Source organism: Mustela lutreola, chromosome 1 (assembly GCF_030435805.1).
Source record: "Mustela lutreola isolate mMusLut2 chromosome 1, mMusLut2.pri, whole genome shotgun sequence".
Lineage (NCBI taxonomy): Eukaryota > Metazoa > Chordata > Mammalia > Carnivora > Mustelidae > Mustela > Mustela lutreola.
The window spans coordinates 271,827,067-271,848,411 of NC_081290.1; the positions used below are offsets into that span (position 1 = coordinate 271,827,067).

Sequence of the window (21,345 nt, forward strand, 5' to 3'; positions counted from 1 at the left end):
ATACCATGTCACCAGCAAAGTCAGCTTGACAACTGGGGCAATTATGGGCTTCCCTGCTGCCGACTTCGCCATGCCTCCTCTCCCAAGTCTCCTGGGACAGAGCCCTCACCGCAGCTTCCTTGGCCCTTGGCCCTTGGTTCTTGGCCCAGGAGCCATTTCACCCATCCCAGAGAGGCTGACACATCTGGGCTGGGCTGTGTGGTCCAGTAGAACAGCTGGACAGCAGCAGCTGTCCCCCTTTTCCCCTTCCAAAAGAAAAACAAAAATGAAAGCAGCAGAGGAGTAAGGCAGGCTCTTCAGGCCCTCCTGGAGAGCCGGGAGGAGGTTTTAAAGCAGTCACTGAGGGGAACTGCTTCAGAGGCGGGGAGGCCCAAGCCCTTTCCCAAGCGTGCCCCTCTGCCTGGGCCATCCTCACCTCTCCTAAACTCACTGTGTGACCTTGGACAAATCACTTCCCCTCTCTGGGCCCTGGCTGCATCATTGCTGAACTAGATAGAGAGTTCTTTGAGAGCAGGAACATCAGACGATTATTTTTTTTTTTTAAGATTTTTATTTATTTGTTAGAGAGAGAGATACAGAGCACAAGCACAGGCAGACAGAGTGGCAGGCTAGAGGCAGAGGGAGAAGCAGGCTCCCCGCCGAGCAAGGAGCCCGATGTGGGACTCGATCCCAGGACGCTGGGATCATGACCTGAGCCGAAGGCAGCCGCTTAACCAACTGAGCCACCCAGGTGTCCCCAGACGATTATTTTTATCTGTTGCCCAGTTATAGCTATAGGGACTGAGTGCTGAGGAAATGCTTATTTATTGGATGGATGGATGGATGGATGGATGGATGGATGGATGGATGGATGGAAGGAAAGCAAGGAAGGAGTGGGGAGAGGTGATGGATGGATAGATGGGTAGATGAACAGACAGTGGAAGAAAGGACACTTCCACACTTCCAGCTTTAATGATACCTTTTGTTAAAGTGGACTTTATTTTTTATGGACATAGTGATTATTAACCTAAATTCCACATCTACCTTTCACTTTACCATAGTAGCCTTTTCTGTCATAAAAGAATATAGGTAAGGCATGCATATGAATTGTAAAGGATAATAAAATAGATATGAGTGTACTCACTACCCCTGTTAAAGAACTGAGCCCAGGGGCGCCTGGGTGGCTCAGTGGTTTAAGCCTCTGCCTTCAGCTCAGGTCATGATCTCAGGGTCCTGGGATCGAGCCCCACATCGGGCTCTCTGCTCAGCGGGGAGCCTACTTCCCCCTCTCTCTCTGCCTGCCTCTCTGCCTACTTGTGATCTCTCTCTGTCTATCAAATAAATAAATAAAAATCTTAAAAAAAAAAAAAGAACTGAGCCCAGCTCTGAGTATCTGGGTCTCTCAAAGCTGCCTGAGTTTGGGGGAGAGGTGTTCTAGGGACCCTGAGTCCACTCCATTCTGGGCAGATTCTGAACAGGAATGTCCTGGGACCTGGTACCTACTCCCAGACCCAACCTGACCAGACAGCAAGCCCACAGGTCAGATAGCTAATACCTCAAAAACACAGGGGTCCTGAGCCATCCTGAGATGGGGTGGGTGGCCGTGAATGATCTCCTTTAATGGCTCAGACCTGGGAGCAAATCTTGGCTTTCACCATTTGTCATCTCTGTGAACTTGGGCAGCTGCTGGAACCTCTCCCAGCTGATTTTCTTCATCCATTAAGTATGACCATAGGCCATGGGGTTCTTCGGAGGATTCTGTTAGATAAGGCCTAGCACAGCGCCTGGCACATAGTAAGGCCTCCATAAATTGTAGTTGTTGCCACTGATTTTATTCTGATTGTTGTTGTCATGACCTGAAAGGGAGGTCCCAGCATTGGTCAGTCCTCAGAGGAAGGTCCCACCTTCTCCATCGCTGTGGTGCCCTGGTTGTAGGAATTTTATTTCCCTTATCTGTCTGACCTCTTGGGAGCTGGAGGGCTCTTTTGAGTAAAGACAGAAGATGCAAGACCCCCTTTGCAAAGCTCTTTCTGGGCTTAGCCAGGGATGAACTACATTGGGACCCCAAGTGAGGACCCAGTGCATGGAATTTGGGGGCATAGTTTGTACCTGGCTTTGTACTTGGAGTTGGGACAGGGCAGCAGAAAATCAACGATTCCTTGAACAACCAGCATTGTCATGTTTGTTTAAGAGCACGAACTCTGCAATCAGAGCTTGGGTTCAAATCCTGATTCAGTCTCTTGCTAATTGAATGAACCTGGGGAAACTACTTAACTTCTCTGTGCCTCAGTTTTCTCAACTTTAAATGAGGATACTACCTTATCTTCTGAAAATTAAATGAGATACTACATGGAAGGAGCTACAACAGTGCCAGGGACATAGATATTAGCTGCTATTATTATTATTATTATTATTATTATTTTCATTATTAGGCATACTATATGCTAGGCCCTGTGTGAGGCCCAGTAGAGAGTTCAAGGATGAACTCCATCCTGCATCCTACCCTCAAGGAGGTATGAGTTCAGAAGGAGAGATGGGTCCCATTGTGCCTACTTAGAGTTCAGGACATGATACTAACCAGTGACTCAACAATCTATAAGTGCTGTAGCAGTTCAAGAGGGGCATCAGGAGGTACGGGTGGGCGACCAAGGAGGGCTTCTTAGTGGAAGTGGCATTTTAATTGGGCCTTAGGGGATGATAGGAGTTGGAATAAGGAAATAAAGTGCAAAGGTATTCCAGACACTAGGAATGGTATAAGCAAAGGCCCTGGGGCACTGAAGCTCAAAGCAGTTTCAAGGAGCTGGGAGTGGTCATCCAACTAGGATAGAGGGAAGAGAAGGAGGAGGGTCTCCAACTACAGTGCTGAGTTGAGACACATGAATAACAGAGCTTCGATGCCATGCTTAGGAGATAGGAGTTTTTCAGTAGGGAGGAGGGAGCCAAAGATAGTTCTGAGCCGGACAAAGTGGTGGTCCCAGTGACTCTGAACTGTATCAGTGCTAGGAGTTTAGGGTCCATTAGGAATCTTCTGTCAGCCTGTCTGGATGCTGAGGGACCCTCACCAAAGGGTGAGAGGATTGTGTCTGGAGTCCGGAGCAGCCTGAGGCTGTAGCCAAGCCCAGGTCCCTTCTCTTCTCTGACTTCCACCCTGTGCCCTGAAGTGACTCTCACACTGGGCTGGAGTACCAGTTCTCATCAGGCTCTTTCATCTGCAGCCCTTGGGCCAGGCTGACCTGGAGAGGCCCAAGGCAACTCCACCCTTGCAAGGAAACAGAATTCGCGCTGCAGGGCCCAGAGCTCCAGCCTGAACCATGTCCTTCCTCCTGGCCCGGCCCCGGGCCCTAAAGGGTTCCTCCACCCCTCCAACAGCTCAGGACCCTCCACTCTCAGCCCTACAGGGACATGTAGGGCGCTGGGGGTCTAGAAGGATCTGAGCCCTCCTTCTGAGGCCATCCCAGTCTGGCACCCTCACCTCCTTGGCCCTCCCAGCCATCAGCTAAGACAAGATGCCCAGAGCCCCTTTCATCATCCTCCCGGAGAAGAGGCCCAGCCCTGCCCTCTGCTACCCCACGGCCTTCACCCCTTCCTCTCCCAGAGCTGCAAATCAGTTCCACATTTGGGATCTGGCATGCACTATCTGCTCAGAACTTTCCCCTCCCAGTTAGCTCAGGCTCCCATCTCCCCCCACCCCACATGGTCAGCCCATGGGGTCTGCAGAAGGGGAAGGGCTCCTGCCTTCCGTGACCTCTTCAGAGGTCTGAGAGGGAGCTAGACTGTGGCAAGGCACCAGAGGGACCACTGACAGGAGGCCCTCCCGGAGAGAGATGAAAGAGAGAGGGTAGAGGGGGTGGGGCCGAGACAGAGCTTGAGCAAAGCATATGAGGGGATGAGGGGTTGGGGGTGGTGAGGGAAGGAGCGAGGTAGTTCCCAGCTCAGCACATTCCTGAGACATCTGGACGGGCTGGAAGGGCCCCAGCTGGCCCGCATGGCTGTGGCTCCAGCTTCTTTGCTCTGTGATGTCAGGACCCAGCACTCCCCCTCCTCTCTGAGTCCCACTGGCCTGAGGTCCACCTTGGGGCTGAGTGTTGGGGTCTCCTCGCCAGACCCCTCACCCTCATTGAGCAAGAATGAGGCTGCTGAGGCCCCGGAGGAAACGCCTGCCCCAGAGGAGGGCCTGGGCATGGCGGTAGGAGCCCCACACCAAAGGCCCAGGGGTTTGCCTGTGCAACGGACTCCAGGAGATTCCTCTCGGAGGCTGATGCCAGGCCCTCTCTTCTCCTTGGAAGGGAGATACAGAGGAAAGGCTCTGGAAATGGCTGCTTACCTCAAGCTGTGTGATGCTGAGCAACTCCACTGTCTTCCTTGGCTCTCCATTCTTTTCTCTGTAATAATAATAATAATAATAATAACAACAACAGCAGCAGCAGCTCCGTGTCAGTGAGACCCTTCCACACATCCTGCATTGTGTCCCAAACTTTACAAATGTCATCATTTATTGAAGCCTCGTGGCACCCTAGTAGTTAGAGATCAGTACCCCTAGTTTAGAGCTGGGACTGGGGCCCAGAGAGGTTAAGAAAGTTGCCCAAGGCTACACAGTAAGTAACAACCAGAATTAGAACTGGATCGGTCTGCCTCCCTTGCTCTTAACCATTGAACTCCACTGCCTCTGTGAATAAGAGGGGACGGACCTAACGATGCCAGAATTCTTTTTAGCTCAAAAATGGTGATGATTTTTTTTGGCGATCGTGGGGCTCTTCAAGAAGGGCAGGGGCAGGCATTAGTCACACACTGGGTGGGGGAAGGAGAACAGAGGCAGCTGGCTTTGAAGCATCTGATGGGTCGGGAGTCTTTGGAGCTCCCCTCCCTTGGAGTCCCAGAGAGGCCCAAACCCTCAAGGCTAGAGCCAGAGCCTGATCCCCAGCCGAACCCAGGGGTCCCGCACCTTCCCTGAAGGCAAGGAGTAAATAAGGAGAGAGAATGCAGCGTCTTCCAAAAATAAAACCTGAGGACAACTCAGACAGGCCGGGACAGCTGAGGAAGCCAGGGGCCGAACGCTGAGTGCACTGGAGAGAGGGAAGAGGCCAAGGGAGTTCCAGCCAGAGCCGGGTGGCAGGCTCCAACTGAGAAGGGCCTTCCAGCTGGCCAGGGGCCGGGAGAGCAGCTTGGCTGGGTGGCCACGGGGCTCTGTTGACACTCTCGGGCCTAGTCAAACCCTGAGGGCAGCTCCTACAGCACCAAACAGGGGACTCTGGTCCCTGAGAACTGGTCTGTCTGGGGCTTAAGAACAACAGGGCCTTGGGAAAGAACCACCTGGGTACCACAGGCCCCACTAGGGAGGAGCTGAGGGAAGGAGGCCAGGAGCATGGAAACTCTGCCTGCAGCGGGAGTAAGCTGGCATGGAAGCGGAATTCAGGCCAGTCATTCCTGGAGGCTCAGCTGCAGAAGAAAGGCCTCAGTCCATTAACTCACTGGCACATTCCTTCATTCACCCATTCGTTCAGTCCATCAGGCAGTCACTCAGCAAACAGCTGAGCACCTAGCATGTGCTGGGACCAGCGCTGGGCTTCGGAGATACACATGAGAACTGGTCACAGCAGACATAGAGGCGATGTGGCTGGATCATCTCAAGCTATACTAAGACACTAGGAAACTATCCTAAAGCCAGTAAGAAGCCATCGATAGATACCGAGGAGGAAAGTCACATAGTCATATTGTGTTAGGAGGTACCTCTTAATGGAAGGTAGAGAATGTTCTGGAGACTGATCAGAGTTCAAGCCTGAGACTTACCTTCCTCAGTGGGGTGTATTCATACTGCTAGTCAGAAAGTCTTTTGTGAGCAGGAGCTGGACTTTGTTCATCTGTATATACACAGGCCTGGGCACATAGTAGGTGCTTAGTAAATCCTGAAGGAATATATAAGTCACGAATAAATGGATGTGATTAGATGTCCTTATTCTCCAGAGGCCCCCAGTGCCAGCACTGGCACTGAGTCTCCAGTGTCCTGAGCTGTTCCACAGGGATCCTCTGGCCACCGCGTATGGACCAACATCTCCAGCAGCCAGACCGTGGGCTGCTGCGCCCTCAGTGGTGCCAGTCACAGCTAATCCCAGCCCTGGGCGGCGGCACTTGCTGCCACCGCTTCCTCCTGCCCAGACAGTACCTGGCACTAACCCCAGGGTTGGGCCACAGCACATGGGCCGCCTGGTTGGAAGGTGCCAGGGGCTGGCCAGGAACCTGCAGGCCAGCTCTCTCTGCTTTCCTGAGGGGTCTGTGGCCTGGCCAGGGAAAGGTTACCTGTGTCAGGGGAGGGGAGCAGAGAGCCACACCAGCAGGGGGCTATAGGGGAGAATGAGAACACACGCTCTCCCCAGACCCTGCTGTGTGTGCGGGAAGCAGCCAATGGTGGGCTCTCCCTTCCTCTCTCCAGCACAAGCACGGAAAGGCTCAATCCCTGTGGCATGCCCTCCTCCAGTCCCAGCCCTCACTGTCCCAGCCCCAGGCGAGCCTGGGACTCCCAATGCTGCCTCGCTGGGGGTCATATGACTCAGGCGTGTGGGTTGGCGCAGTCAGCCTCTAGTTCTGTGGTGGTGTGACATGTTGTGTGTGTTCAAGTGAGAGGGTGCGGGGCCGTGCCTGACCATCTCGGGGGTGGCTGCGCGCATGTGCGTGTCTACAGGAGAATGTGTGTCCGTCTGATCACCCCTGGGGAGTGTGTCCTTGATGGGGCTGTGTTGGTGCCTGCCGGTGTCAGCCTCGGGGAACCCCTGAGTGTGTGTGTGCCAGGCTGGATGTGGGATGTGTCCGAGGATGCGGATCTTCCGTTGTGTGGTATCAGAAAAGTGGTGTTTCCCTGTGTAAGAAGGAACCTCACAGCCCACGTCGGTAGAGCACATGCACATGTATGCACACACATACACACACAGAGAAGCTTTTCTGCTTACTTGGACTTGGGCTCTGTGGTGAATAGTTCGGTAGGGGGAAAATATGAAACCTCAGCAGCCGCCTTCCCTGGGCCTGTGGGGAACGGGGGATGAGAGTGAGGTTGGAGGTTGGAACAATGTGTCCCCCTCCTTAACCCCCATGCCTTTGCCAGGAAGACTCAGGGACCAGCTCCAGGGACTGGAGAACTGGCTCCACCCCTTCCCAGTCCCCAGGGAGGCCAGGACAGAGGAAAAGAGCCCAATCTCTGAAGACTTGTTCGCCTCACGCTTTTTCTGTCTACCACCCCTGCCTCAGTAGGAACATGGTGTATAACAGATAGGGGAAACTGAGGCCTGTCAAGGAGATATCACCTGCCCCTGCCCAGGTCTGCCCTGGAGCACAGCTGGATCTTGAACTGGGGAATCCCAAGTCTGGGTCCAGGGTCTTTTCCCCTTCACGGGAGGACCTTTGATTCTGGCTCTGGGAAGGGGCCCCCAAATGCCCGGATGGTGATGCTTAAGGACTGGGAGGGCCTGACAACCAGATACCCGGGGCCCACCTCCTCTCCCCTAAGTCCCTCCCTGGTCTTTCTTGAGCCTACCCCTCTCCCCACCACATACACACACACACACACACACACACACACACACACACACACATACACACTCAGGGCACAGCACTGACTCAGACTGGTGGCCCTTCAACTTGAAATGGGGTCGATTTTCTAGTGACCACGAGGCAAGTAACCGTCCGGGAATGTATGGGTCAGTATGGTGGGGGGGGGGGTGCCTGCGGGGGAGGGAAGGGGGAAATGTGAGAGGACTCTCCTCCCATCTCTCCCCAGAGCTAACTCTCGGAAGGAATGTCCGGGCTCGGGATTCCCCCCCCACTCCTTATCCCACAGCTCAGGCTGGACCCACTCTGGTCTCCTCCCTCCTTCCCCCAAGCACCGACGGAATCAGCGCGGGCGAGGGGAGAGGCAGAAGTCAGGGACCCGGGTGCATGAGCCGTGGGGCTAGGGGCGGAGGGAAGGGGGCGCTCTGAGGCTGCCCCAGGATGGGGGAAGAACCTTCTCCCGCACACCGTCTGGGCAGACCGCTGGACTCCCGGAGCTTTCCCCTCTCTGCCTTGACCCCAGTGAAGAAATTACAGGAGGGGTACTGAGAGGAGCTACAGTTGGTCCTGTTACCGCCCCAAGAGCGTTCCCACTCCCCGCAAGGCCAAGGACCCGCCGCCCCGTCAGTGCGCCCAGTGGTAGGGCTGCTCGAAATCGGACGGAGGGAGCTGAGCTGGAAGAGCCGTGAAGGGACTTAAGAATTGCTGCTAGACCTCCCCTGCGAGCCGGGGACGTCTGGCGAGACCCTCCCTCTCCACTTCCCCCCTCCTGCTGGGGGGTCGTGCCACTTATAAGGGTCTTGGGACTGCGTGGGGCTGCCAGCCTCCTGAAGCTCGCAGGCGCCGTCAGCGCCTCTGCCCAAAGCGCAGAGAAGCACGCGCGGTCGGACCTGGCGCTCCAGGCCCTTCCCACGCCCCGGCGGTCTGCGAAGCGCGGAATCCTCCTTCGCTCGCTCCCTGCCGCCGGCTTCCCGCAGCCTCCTCCCATTGGCCAGGAGCTCCGCGGGACCCACCAATAAGCAGGCCGGACTCCGGCGCGGGGCGGTCCCACAGCGCGCGGGCGTTAACCTCTGGCGGGCGACTTGTGCCTGGCGGGACCCCGTGTTTCTTTACATTCAAAGGGCAGGCGGCCGAGACCCGGCTACCGCTGCGGGTATCGCCGGGAGTGGTGTGCGCGGAGATGCAAGCAGGACAGTCCGAGACTTCTCCGACAGAGAGAGAGAGGGAAGCCGGGGCTAACTGCGCCTGGCCTCCGAGAAGGAGCTTATATTGGCAGGACTGTAGGAAAAAGTCTTTAACGAGGAGGGGAAACAAATCATAATATTTCCTTCTCTGGCTTCCCATCCCGGTTGCCTGGCAAGGCACCCCAGAACGCTCACCACCCCCATAGAACCCTATCCCCCTCTGAACGTTGACCCATGACCCCCTGCCATTTACAGATTTAACACCCCCTCTCCCCCCACCCCGAATAATTTCCTTCGGATAGTCTTGAAGAAATATCAGCTTTTAGCGTGCGAACTGGGGGTAGCGCTGGGTGTGGTTGGGGGTTTAGGTGAAACGCGGGCATGCTGGAGCTGAGGAGGCCCGAGATCCCCGGAGTGGCAAGGTTGGGGGAGGGTGGGTACCGTGGAAGAAGTGCGAGGACAAGGAGAAGGTGATTCCCATTCCTGTGCAGCCTTGGAGCTGCAGAGAACCCCTCCCTCACCACGACCAACTCACTGTGTTACCCTGGGTAGGTGGCCTTCCCTCTCTGGACCTCAGTTTCTTCATTAGGAAATGGAATGGGAGTGGGAAGTGAGGACCGTCGGTTTTCTCCGGTACCTTCTGTCTCTAATGTGATGATACAAACCAGCCATAACTGGGCTGCTTTGAAAAGTCAGGCACCAGGTAGAAACAAGGCTACAAAGTTCTCCGAAGGGAGTCCCTTCTGGTATGTTCCCTTGAGTAGGAGATTGGCCTGGAGGTAATGAGACATGCCCACCATGACCGCCGGTGGTGCGACCAGCACACAAGGAAGCCCTGCGCAAAGAGGATGTGTTTTCTGAATGTCCTCCCCCTCCCCCCCACACCCTGTCTGCCCCTTGGCCGCCCTCCCCTTACACTTGGCTCCCACCCTCTGGAAGCTCCATCTTGCTGGGCCTTGGCTGCTGTTTCCAGCAGGTGGGGGCTGCTCACAAAACGGGGCCAGCTGAGCTCCCTGAGCAGGATCTGCGGGCACCCTGAAAGGGGTCTCTGAGAAGGGCCTGTTTCATCTGCCTGGAGTTAAGGCCTTCAGGGACCCCCAGCCCAGACTGAAGGAAGCATTTCTCCTCTCCCAGGCCCCAGGAAAAGGCTTGGCAAACCCTTATCTCCTGAGAAGCAGCTGCTGGAGGAATACCTTAGCGGCTGACTCACTGCCCTCCCTTCCTCACCACCCCCTCCCACTGGGCCCCACACCATGCCTCTGAGAGACCCCGAGAGAAAGGGCAGGGGCAAAGCGCCCCCAGCTGGGCTGGCCCAGTCCTGCAGAGGGTCTAGCTCGCATAGTCACAGTCCTGGGGCGGGCTGGGGCTGGGGTGGGGGGGAGTACCTTGTAAATGGTCTTAGTGCGGGATCAGTTATTCTCAGAGATGTGTTTAGTACTAGTATCTCCTCGTACTGCCTCACGCCAGGCGCTGATGATCAATTGACATACTGATGGCATTGCCTTCTGGGGTTCAAGGCCATATCCCTCCACCAGCAGTTCCCACCGGCCAGGTGCTGGGATCCAGCAGGTGAACGAGATACAGACTCCATCTCAGGGAATTTTCAGGCTGGCAAACAGGCAATTTGTGAACAGAGCAATGTCTGCTACAGTTGGGGAAGGACTGGACAATGAGGGATTGTGGACACTTCCTGTTGTACTTGGCTTCCCTGGGCCTCAGTTTCCCTCTCTGTCAAATGCAGATATGCAACTTCCTTATCCCATTGGGTGATTATGAGGATTAACTAAAATCATGCATATGAAAGCACTTTGGAAGGTTAAAATCATGGTAAAAATGGAGAGTAGATGATAAGTCCTGGCAAACTGGGAGAAGGGGAGAGAGAACCTGCGTTGATGGGTTTCTGCATTTATTTTGTCCTTGATTCTTTGATCATTCTTCAGCTCAGCTCAGGCTCAGACTGGCTTTTGGCAGCTGCTATTTTCATACTAATAATGGCTACCAACCACTGAGTACTCACTACACACTAGGCACCATTCTGCTACGTGCATTAATGTGTGTGTGTTCTGTGTGTAAGGGGTATACGTACTTTACTCATTTTACCCTCATAATCCTATAAGGTGAATATTAAGCACCTCACAAATATTTGCTCTTCATGACAACATTATGATGTAGGCACTATTATTTCCCCTTTGCAGATAGGGAAACTGAGGCACAGAGAAGTGAAATATTCTCAAGCTTATTCTCAGAGGGCTTCTCTGTTCACCCCTTCAGGACTGGGGCAGGCTTTGAGTATTCCATGCCACAAAGGGCCAATGGATCCAGACCTCAAGCCACCACCACAGCAGCCAGTCATTAACCCCTCACCAGGCTGGACTCCAGGACCTGAAGCAATCCCCCTCCCACCGCCTCTTCCACCCCACCAGCAAATGTACTCAGTCAGTAAATAATGAACAGCAGTAGTGTTTCCTTGCATGTTTATAATTCTTTAAGAGAGAAAAAAATAAGCACCTACTACATACCAGGCACAGGGTGTTTTATTAATAATAAGAGGTAATGTTTGTTGAGTACTTATTATGTACTCAGGGCCATCGTCACAACAATTCTGACAGAATCTGTTATCATCCTCACCATACGAAAGAGGAAATGAAGCAAAGAGACGTTAATTAACTTACCCAAGATCTCAGAGATGAATATTTTTCAACCTTTTTCGTTTCTAAGAAATGTATTTTACTTCATTACACACACACACACACACACACAACTGGGACAAGAACCTTACCAGGTATTTTAGCTCCCTACATGAAGTGCAGTCTGGTATTTTCTACTCTTCTTTCTGTTTTATTTTTTCTTAAATCCTGGTTGTGACCTACTAGATTGATTTCACAACCCGTTCATGAGTCCCTGAGCCACAGTTTCATCAACACTGAGTCATAGCCACAAGTATCCAGGCCAGGATTCGAACCCATGTAACATGGCTTTGGAGCCTAATCTCCTGGCATAAAGTACGTCTGGAAGAGCAGAGTCTGGAGGCATAAGGACAGATGTGGACTGTGCTAATGAGGGGAGGAGAAGCCTTGATAATCCCCCACCTTGCACTCCAGTGAAAGATACCAAAGACACCAACACATCTCTAGGATGCAAACTTGCTGGTGTAGACACACCCTCTTTATTTAGTCTTCCCATGAAGTAGGGTGGATGGAGAATCAGTCTGAGTGACTGAACCAAGGTCCCGGAGCCAGAACTGAGAGCCTGGTATCCTGTCACCTGGTCCAGGGATGCTACTGCGCCCTCTCCTTAAGGATAATGACAGTGAGGCAGGAGATGGCAAGCGGGGGTGGAGGGAGAGGTAGTGGTGACAGCGATGATGGTCATGACAGAACCCATAATAGTTGTCCTGGGTACTTGGGTAGTGGGGAGGGTGGTGGCGTTACTGATGGCAGGAAGAATAATGGGGAGGTTGCAGTGACAGTGGCAGTGGTGGCAGGTTTGGGAGCCCCACTACAACAGCATGTGTGCCCCCATTTCAAGAAAAGCTGACTGCCCCCTCCCCCTCCTCCTTCCCCAGCACTTCCCGGAGCACCTGGACCACTTTGCAGAAAACATGGAGGACTTCTCCAACGACCTGTTCAGCAGTTTCTTTGATGATCCCGTGCTGGACGAGAAGAGCCCTCTACTGGACATGGAACTGGACTCCCCCACCCCAGGCATCCAGGCTGAGCACAGCTACTCCCTGAGCGGTGACTCGGCACCTCAGAGCCCCCTCGTGCCCATCAAGATGGAGGACACCACCCAAGGTAAGAAAGGGTAGCAGAACCCAGGGACAGCCCAGACCCCAGGACCCCCAGGAGGGTTTGATATGAGAGAGAACAAAAAGGCAGGGGGCCGCACTCCTCTGAGAGGTGTTTGTGGGTGACTCCTCCGGGAAGCCCCTGGGCATCTCAGCCTGCAGTGCCCTTCTCTGCTCCCTTGAAAGCTTCCTCCCCCACCCCCCACCCCCCCCAGAAAAATGAGGCTTCAGGAAAGTTCTTCAGGAGAATTTTACCATGTTCACACACACGGTAAAATGCTTGGTAGGGACATGGGAGCAAGCAAGCCCCCCACCCTTGCCACCATGGCATCCTCCAGCCTCAAGGGCCTGCTCACGGGGTACAGGGTGTGGACCAATCCGGTTCTGCTGTGCATTCGGATGCTTCTCCCAGCAGCCATGTGATCTTGAGCAAGTTGCTTTATCTCCCTGGGCCTGTTTTCTCAGTTATAAAATGAAGATAATAAATGTGTCATAGGAATTCTGGCCAGGATTTTTAAATCTGTACATAAAATACCCAGTTGAGTGCCCAGCGCATAATATATAAAAAGAATTATTGGCTATTTTCACTGTGAGTGTTAAAGTCTTGTTAATACTTTAGCGGCTGGCCCAGGGACCAGTGTTTTTAATTCCGCTTTCTCTTCTGAGGACAGTGGTCTTGAATGAGTTTCTTAATATTCTCATCTATTAAATGGGAAGAATAATAATGCCTGCCGCATAGGAATATCGGGAGGGATAAAAGAATTCAGAAGTAGTGAGGCCTGAGAGCCTCACTCAGCTCAAGAAGTGTGTGCTGCTTCTGAGGGTCTTTGAGATCCCCCCAGGGGCAGAGATGGGACTCTGCATCCCTACCCTGCTCACCTCTGTGGGGGCAGGGACACCGCCTGGGGTTCAGATGGCTTAAGGGCTGGGGCTACAGAGGTCTTAGCATCCCTGCATGCCCTGGCCTCTCCGGGAAGCTTCTGGAAATCGCATCAGCAGGTCCTCAGACCCCACCCTGGGGAGGGGCAGCGTGTGGGGTGGACCTCCTCCCATGGCAGGTTCTCCATCCACCCCCACTAGGCCAGCCCAGGCTGGCCACCCCAAGTCTATTTTTAGAGCAATTTGTCTGTGGGCCCTTTGCAGGGGTAGCTTCCCGGAGGCCGGACAGCTGGCCCTGTAATTTGGGAAGATTGTGGGTGTTCCTGGAGCCCTGGGGCAGGCTGTGGCCCAGAGCTGGGGCACTCAGGCTCCCAGCAGGGTGGGGCCTCATCTCTGAGGTGGGACCGGGCACCACTGACCCCCTCTCTCTACCCACAGCAGGCCCCAAAGGCCAGAGTACCCTGGTCCTTCCCTTGCATCCCGGCTCCCCAGACCCCCGCCTCATGTCACCACTGCCGGGGGCTCACAGGGCTGACTTGGAGTGCAGGACTGTAGGCACTACTCAGGAAAAGGGGTGATGCCTGCCAGCCCTGTGGCCCAGGTGAGGCCAGGAGCTCCACTAAGAGGGCAGGAAGTGGACGTCCCCTAGGAAACCTGCACATCACACCTCACCAACCACATGCCCTCACCACCCCCACCTCCTCACTACCCCCCCAGCCCATCAGCAGGTCCTGTGGATTCTCCCTAAACTTGTCTCCAGTATGTCCCTTCCCCTCCATCCCACTGTCCCTTCCTTTGCTCAGGCTTCATCTTCTCTTGCTGGACTATGTCATCAACCTCTTTCAAGTCTCTTTGCCTCCATCTTGCCTGCAGTCAGGCCCTTCTCCATACGCACACAGCATGATTTTTTTTTGACATTACCAATCTGAGCATGCTTAAACCCTTCGGTGCCCCCCCCTCCATTACCTTTAGGACAAAGTCACAGCTGTGAGCCCAGCCTCCAAGGCTGCACTACCCCTGCTGGCCTCTGTGGGCCCACCTTCCCCTTCCCTTTGCATTCCAGCTGCTCTAAACTGCTGGCGACTCTCACAAGGTCCTGAAAGCCCAGCACAGTGCTCAGCAAATGTTCACTGAATAGCAACCATTCTATTAACAATAGCTAGCATTTACTGAGCATTTCCTTCTAGCTGGGCACATCTACAGATGAAGAAGCTAAGGCTCAGAGAGGTTAAGCAACTTACCTAAGGTCACACAGCCAGTCAAGAGGGGTCCAGATCTGTTGTCCATGCCTGCTCTGTGAGCTGCTGAGTAAAAAAATAGATGCCCACCCACCTCCCCAACCTTTCTGGCCCCAGCCTACCTCACAAGTGCCCCATTCTGCCCTTGCTTGCCTGTACCCTAGTCTCTCTCCTCAGCGCAGTCTAGAGCAGCTCCTAGGGGGAGGAGGGCAGCAGAGCCCTCTGCTCAGGGAGTCCCCTGAGCCTGGTCCTGCCCCCTTCCCCAGACGTGGAACATGGAGCATGGGTGCTGGGACACAAACTGTGCTCCGTCATGGTGAAGCAGGAGCAGAGCCCGGAGCTGCCCGTGGACCCTCTGGCTGCCTCCTCGGCCATGGCCGCTGCTGCCGCCATGGCCGCCCCCCCGCTGCTGGGCCTCAGCCCCCTGTCCAGGCTGCCCATCCCCCACCAGGTGAGCCTGAGGACTGTTCCCAGGGGCTGAGGGAGGGACGCCGGGGTTGGGGGTGGGGTGGGCCTCTGTGGGAAGAGGCCTCGGAAGCCTTGCGTAACCTGGGGCTGTATGAACTGGGGGCAACCTGAGGGTCAGAACTCTTGCACCAGGCCTCTGCCGACCCCTTGGGCTGCCCCTTCCCCGTCCTAGAATGGGAACAAGCTGTAGTACCCTCGGAGGAAGCTGGGGCCCCTCGCTGTGTGCAGAAGGCAGCTGACAGGGACCTGGGCAGGGCTGAGCACCAGGGGCCTGGTCCAGGGCCTCAGGGATGGAGAAAGCCCAGGTCAGACAACTCTCTCAAAAGTGTCGGGATTTTTAAAAAAGAAAGACCAAAATGAGAATACAACAGTTGCGCTGTATTTCAGTTGTATATGTTTGTGAGATCAATATTTTTTACCTCATACATTCAGGCCATCCCTCCCCCCACGACGCCCCCCCCCCACCCCCTCACCCACCCCCTACTCTCCATGATACGCATTCAACTCTAGATCCAACAGGAACATCTGAAGAGCCTCCTGGGAATGCGAGCCCCAGACTCTGGGCCCTGCCTGGGTCCCAGCTCAGCTCTCATTTGTGCTCTGGGCATGTTGCCCCTCTCTTTCTTCCTCAGCTTTCTGATCTGTAAAATGGGAGCATGAACTGCCTCTAAGGGGCTCCAAGCCCTGAGTCTACAATGTAAGGGCCTGCTTGAAATGCCTACATTTGGGGTTTGACTGGCTCTGCCCCCTGCTGGCCACCATGTCTCACCTGATCAAAATGTATTCCGCCCAAGGCCAAGATTAGCCCCTTCCTACCCACCCGTCCCCCACTGACCCAGATGACCAAGGGCCCCTTGCAAAGACGGAAGATCTTTTGTGACCATCTCCAAGATGGCTCAGCGACTCCTCAGGCCTTGCCAAAGCAGGAAAGGAAGGCGCAGCAGCAGCGAGAGCCAGCCTCGGGAGGCGGGGCATGTGCCTCAGAGAGGGAAACTGAGGCTCAAGGAGCTAAGGGACTTGCCCAGAATCACACAGTGAGAAATAATGAGCTGCAGGGCACCTGGGTGGCTCAGTTAGTTAAGCATCCCACTCTTGGTTTCTGCTCAGGTCATGATTTCCAGGTCGTGAGATCAAACCTGCTTAAGAGCCTCTCTCTCTCTCTCTCTCTCTCTCTCTATCCCTCCCCCACCTCTCTCCCCCTCTCTCTAAAAAAACAAAAACAAAAATCCCACACGCGGAAATAATGAACCGCATTCCAAAACTGGCCTCCAAGTCTCAGAAGCCCACACTTTCCACTCTAGTAAGAGCGCGATGCCCTTGTGGAAGGTCCAGGAACCAGAAGCTGGCATTGTTGGTAATAGGCTGGGTGACACACCCTCCCGCATCACAGTGCCTTCTCTGTCCCCTGAGGGCTGAGCTGGGATGCAGACCAGAGACTCTCCAAGGTCCCTGCCAACTTGAACCTTCTGTGATTCTTACTCATCTGCCCACATTGGAGGCTCTGTGTCACACCCACAGTGTCATGGCCTCTCTCTGCTGGCTGTGGACCCAAAAGAGAGACTCAGCCCTGAAATCCAGCACCCCAAAACACGGTGCCTTCCACAAAGAGAGAACCAGTCAGATGCATATTGAGAATCGTGTGTAGGAAGCCAAGAATGTTCTTTTTTTAAGTTCAATTAATTAACACATAATGTATTATTAGTACCAGAGGTAGAGGTCGGTGATTCATCAGTTGCATGTAACACCCAGTGGTCACTACATCACATGACCTCCTTAATGTCCATCACCCAGAGACCCCATCCCCTCTCCCCCTCCCCTCCAGCAGCCCTCCATTTGTTTCCCATGGTTAAGAGTCTCCTGTGGTTTGTCTCCCTCTCCGATTTCATCTTGTTTTATTTTTCCCTCCCTTTCCCTATGCTCCTGTTTTCTTTCTTAAATACTGCATAGGAGTGAAATCCTATGATAATTGTTTTCTTCTGATTGACTTATTTGCATAGCATAATTCCTTCTAATTCTATCCATGTCATTGCAAATAGCAAGATTTCTTTTTTTTATAGCTGAGTAATATTCCATGGTATGTATGTATGTGTGTGTATATATCTACACACACATATATATCACATCTTCTTTATCCATTCAGCTATCAATGGACATCTAGGCTCTTTCCATAGTTTGGCTATTGTGGACATGGCTGCTATAAACACTGGGGTGCACGTGCCCCTTCAGATCACTACATCTGTAGCTTTGGGGTAAATACCCAGTAGGCCATGCATGCTCTTGATGCCCTTTCTGGAACAGCAAGTTGGAACATAAAGAAATAGCAGCGCGTGTTTGTTTAAAACATAAACCTAGTTCTGTCAGTCCCTTGCGACACACCCCATCAGGGACTCTTTATTGTTTCAGACTTCTTTGCCTGGCCCCTTTCTACCTTCTGTGAATCCTACCACCACCCCCACCCCACCCCCTGCCCAGGTCTTCTGGTCTTGTTTCCTACCACTCCCTCCTGGCACACCCCTACACTCTGGACACCCCCAAATACCTGCAGATTCCAGAGCCAGCCATGCTCTCTAGCCCCTTGGGCCTTTGCAGATGGAAATTCCTTTCATTTCACTTACCACCTGCCTTGTCCTTTATCTGGAACGTTCCTGTTTATACTTCAAGACTCCTTTCAAGGTTCAGCTGCCTAGAGAGCTCACCCCGCACCCCCAGCCAGTTCAGGCCGTCTTCATCGTTGCTACTGTTGCCATTCACTGAACAGCAACAATGTGCCAGACATTACTTTTCTCCTCTTGGCAACCCATATACCAAGGCCTGTGACCTTCAGAGTCCGCAAAGAGCAGCTTCCATTAAAGAGATGGCCTTGCCCTTGGAGGCCACAAGAAGCCCTCCTTCTCCAAGCTTAGGTCTAAACTACACTAGCTACTTAGCTATCATTCTCTTCTCTTAGGTCTGACTTGACTTCTCGAAGCCTCAGAACTTGCCTCTCCTCCATCTGGGCTGTGCCCAGAACCCTGGGTCTATCCACCTCCTTAATTGTGCAGAGCAGACCGCCAGCCCTAGGGAGGGTGGGAGGTTGAACGGCATGGTGGGGACAGCCCCAGGGGCAGCTGATGGAGCTGGACCTGTCTCTTCCTCAGGCCCCAGGAGAGATGACTCAGCTGCCAGTGATCAAAGCAGAGCCCCAGGAGGTGAATCAGTTCCTCAAAGTGACACCGGGTAAGTGTGTCCAGAGAGGGACTCTTTCTTTCCAGTCTTGGGCAGACAGCATCCTTTGGCCCAGCCCATCCATCTCCCTCAACAGCCCCCATATCTCCCCAGAATACCCTTTCCTCCCTGCCCTGTGCACTTTCCAACCATCCAGCTCCCTTTTTACCTAGTCTACAACTGTCATCTCTGTTATTGACACCCTCACCCTGTTAGCTAATCCCCCCTCCTGTCATTCACTAATGGAAGCCCACTCTGTGGTCACCCATCCATCCATCCATCCACCCATTCATTCATCCATCCATCCACAAGACTTCGTTGGGCATGTCTCGGGAAGCAGAGACAGAAGACAGGTCCTGTGCCAGTAGATCACAGAGTAGTGAGAGCCAATTTCATAGCACAGGTATGGGTTAAAGATGGCAGATTTTCCAGGAGGCTGTGAAGGCACATCCCCAGATCTGACAGGGGAGAAGGGAACAGAGAAAGCTTCTTGAATTGGCCAGAAGAAGAACAGGCTGACCAAATCTTTCCAACCCTATCTCATTAATTCATCAAACATTCATTGAGCATGTACTGTGTATCAGGCTCCGGGCTGAGTAGCACAAGGTTTAGAAAGATGAATAAGACCCAAGCTTCGCCCTCCCATTGCTCCATTCCTCGGAGAGAAGATTCACAGAAGGTAGGAAGGGGCCATCGTGAAAACACATCATGTTGTAAAGCGCTCTTCAATCCGTAAGGCATCTTCACAGACATGAGCTCATTGTGTCCTCACGGCTCCCTGCAGTCCATTCATTCCCTTCCAGCAGGGAAGTGAGGCTGGGAGGGGTTAAGAAATAGGACTACAGGTCACACACCTGGGGCACATGACAGCAGAACTTGAACTCAGGCCCCCTGACTCCATATTCCAGGCTCTTTACCTTATGGCATTCTTAAGAGGCAAATGAAAGTCCAGGGAGAGAGAGAGGACTCCTCCAGGGGGGCAGCTCGAGGCAGAGTCTGGAAGGACGTGGCTGTTCCTCTGGAGCCTCAGCCCACTCCGCAATGATCAGGGCTTTCTGTGCTGTCCTGGGAGCTCTCCCTGCTGGGCTCTCGGTCCTTGTGGCTCTACCTAGGCCTTTCTCTGACCACCTACAGCGTGTCAGTCTTCCTGATGCTGTAACCACAGAGCAGCAGTGGGGAGGGGAGGCTTCGGACTGCAGGGCTCTTGGCTGGTGTGCTTAGAGCCCAGTGCCTGCTGTCCTGTCACACTCAAGTTGGAAGTGGAAACCCTGAGATTGCTGTGGCTGATGTTTGGCAGTGGGAAAAAGGAAGTGACAGAGGCTGTTGCTTTCCCCGCCTGATCCCCAAGGGTCTGGCTGTGGGCAAACTCCAGTCCCCTCTGGGGTTACCAGTGGAGGCTCCCAAGGGCCTGGACCCTGTGAAGTCAGGGAGGGGGAGGGACTTCGAGAATCTGGCTTCCATGATAGTCACACCAGGGACCGGGCTTAAAGGAGCCAGGCTTCTGTGGCGTCGGAGACGGGGTGGCATTCAGAAATGAACTTCCAGGATGTTAGCTTAACTTTCTGACATGGCAGAGGAGCTTCTGATGGGATAGCTGGTCAAGGCCCCAGTGTTCCGTCCCCCACAGTGTCAGGGGGACCTGGCTGACCTCTGATGTCAAGCAGAGGTGGGCTGCAACCCTGCTAACCTGGATTCCCCCTGCTCTCCCCAGAGGACCTGGTGCAGATGCCTCTGACGCCCCCCAGCAGCCACGGCAGCGACAGTGACGGCTCCCAGAGTCCCCGCTCTCTGCCCCCCTCCAGCCCTGTCCGGCCCATGGCCCGCTCGTCCACGGCCATCTCCACTTCCCCCCTTCTCACCGCCCCTCACGTAAGCAGCTGGGGGCGGGCTGGCCCTAGAGGTGAGGGATTGAGTAAGTCCACCCTGCACAAGAGCAGCGATGAAGGGTCTGGGACCCCCAACCCTGATGGTCCCCATCCCCACAAGCATTCAGAGAGATGTGTGCCCAGCAGATGAGAGTGAGAATCTTTTCATCCTGCTCTGGGGTAAAGAGGAAACAGGTAGAAAAGTCCAAGAAGCTGCCGAATCCCCACTGTGGCAGGGACTAGAGGCAGGACTAGAACTCCACATTACCGGGGATGATGGCTCAGGCCAGCTCCAAGGAGCACTGCTTGGGGAGTGGTGCTCAGGAGGCCCAAAATTGCCCTGGGAAACATGGAGCTGAGTCCTGTGTGGAGCCTCCCAAGCAAAGATCATAGTGCAGGTAAAAGGGTTGCTGTCTAGTGGCTCCAAACAAGTAAGCTTGAGGCTGTGGATTCCAGGATGGAGTCTGGGGGGCCCCTACGCCCACCCTGAGATAATATACTGAGCACCTAACATGCTGGGCTCCCAGCACTGTTGCTACATGTTAGCGGATTTTTTTTTTTTTCATGTTAGCGGATTTAATCCAAGTCCACCCTATCTCAGATTAGGAAACCGAAGCTGAGAGAGTCAATGCCTTCCTTGAGTCACGCAGAGTCTATGGCAGAGCTTGGATTTGCACCCAGGGCTGTCTGGTTCCTAACCAGCATGTCTGACTTCCCACAGAAACTACAAGGGACATCAGGGCCACTGCTCCTGACAGAGGAGGAGAAACGCACCCTGATTGCTGAGGGCTACCCCATCCCCACGAAACTCCCCCTCACCAAAGCCGAAGAAAAGGCCTTAAAGAGGGTCCGGAGAAAAATCAAGAATAAGGTAAGGCATGAGCTGGACCCTGGCCCTGCCCCAGGGCTGCTTCCTGCTTCCTTGGTGGATGGAAGCCTCTGCTCCCCTGGTGATAACAGCCCTAAAATTGTGCCCCCCCCGGAAATGGCTATGTGGCTGTGGTAACCCCTGTTTTGGGACCTCCTCCTCTAGATCTCGGCCCAGGAGAGCCGCCGTAAGAAGAAGGAGTACGTGGAATGTCTAGAAAAGAAGTAAGCATTCTGAGCAGGGTGGCAGGCCTGGGACCCACTCCCCACCTGCCCCTCTCCCCAGTGCTCGCTCCAAGGGCACCAGAGCAGGAGTGGGGATGGGAGGGGCACTCAGG

The 21,345-nt window shown here is 54.0% G+C and overlaps 1 protein-coding gene and 1 long non-coding RNA gene across 2 annotated transcripts in view; one reads left to right on the plus strand and one right to left on the minus strand.

Moving 5' to 3' along the window:
* Positions 1 to 21,345, plus strand: part of CREB3L1 (cAMP responsive element binding protein 3 like 1) — a 34,868-nt gene that overhangs the window by 6,746 nt on the left and 6,777 nt on the right. Inside the window, exons 2-7 of the mRNA XM_059140961.1 lie at positions 12,265 to 12,493; positions 14,870 to 15,054; positions 18,209 to 18,287; positions 19,987 to 20,144; positions 20,862 to 21,011; positions 21,174 to 21,232. Coding sequence (XP_058996944.1) covers positions 12,265 to 12,493; positions 14,870 to 15,054; positions 18,209 to 18,287; positions 19,987 to 20,144; positions 20,862 to 21,011; positions 21,174 to 21,232 — 860 coding nt within the window. The remainder of the gene's footprint in view (positions 1 to 12,264; positions 12,494 to 14,869; positions 15,055 to 18,208; positions 18,288 to 19,986; positions 20,145 to 20,861; positions 21,012 to 21,173; positions 21,233 to 21,345) is intronic.
* Positions 1,344 to 7,647, minus strand: LOC131811913 (uncharacterized). Its single transcript, XR_009346164.1, has 5 exons — positions 7,585 to 7,647; positions 6,921 to 6,993; positions 5,767 to 5,882; positions 4,304 to 4,361; positions 1,344 to 1,835 (listed from the first exon to the last, which is right to left on the minus strand). It is a non-coding gene; the product is annotated as an uncharacterized LOC131811913 (long non-coding RNA).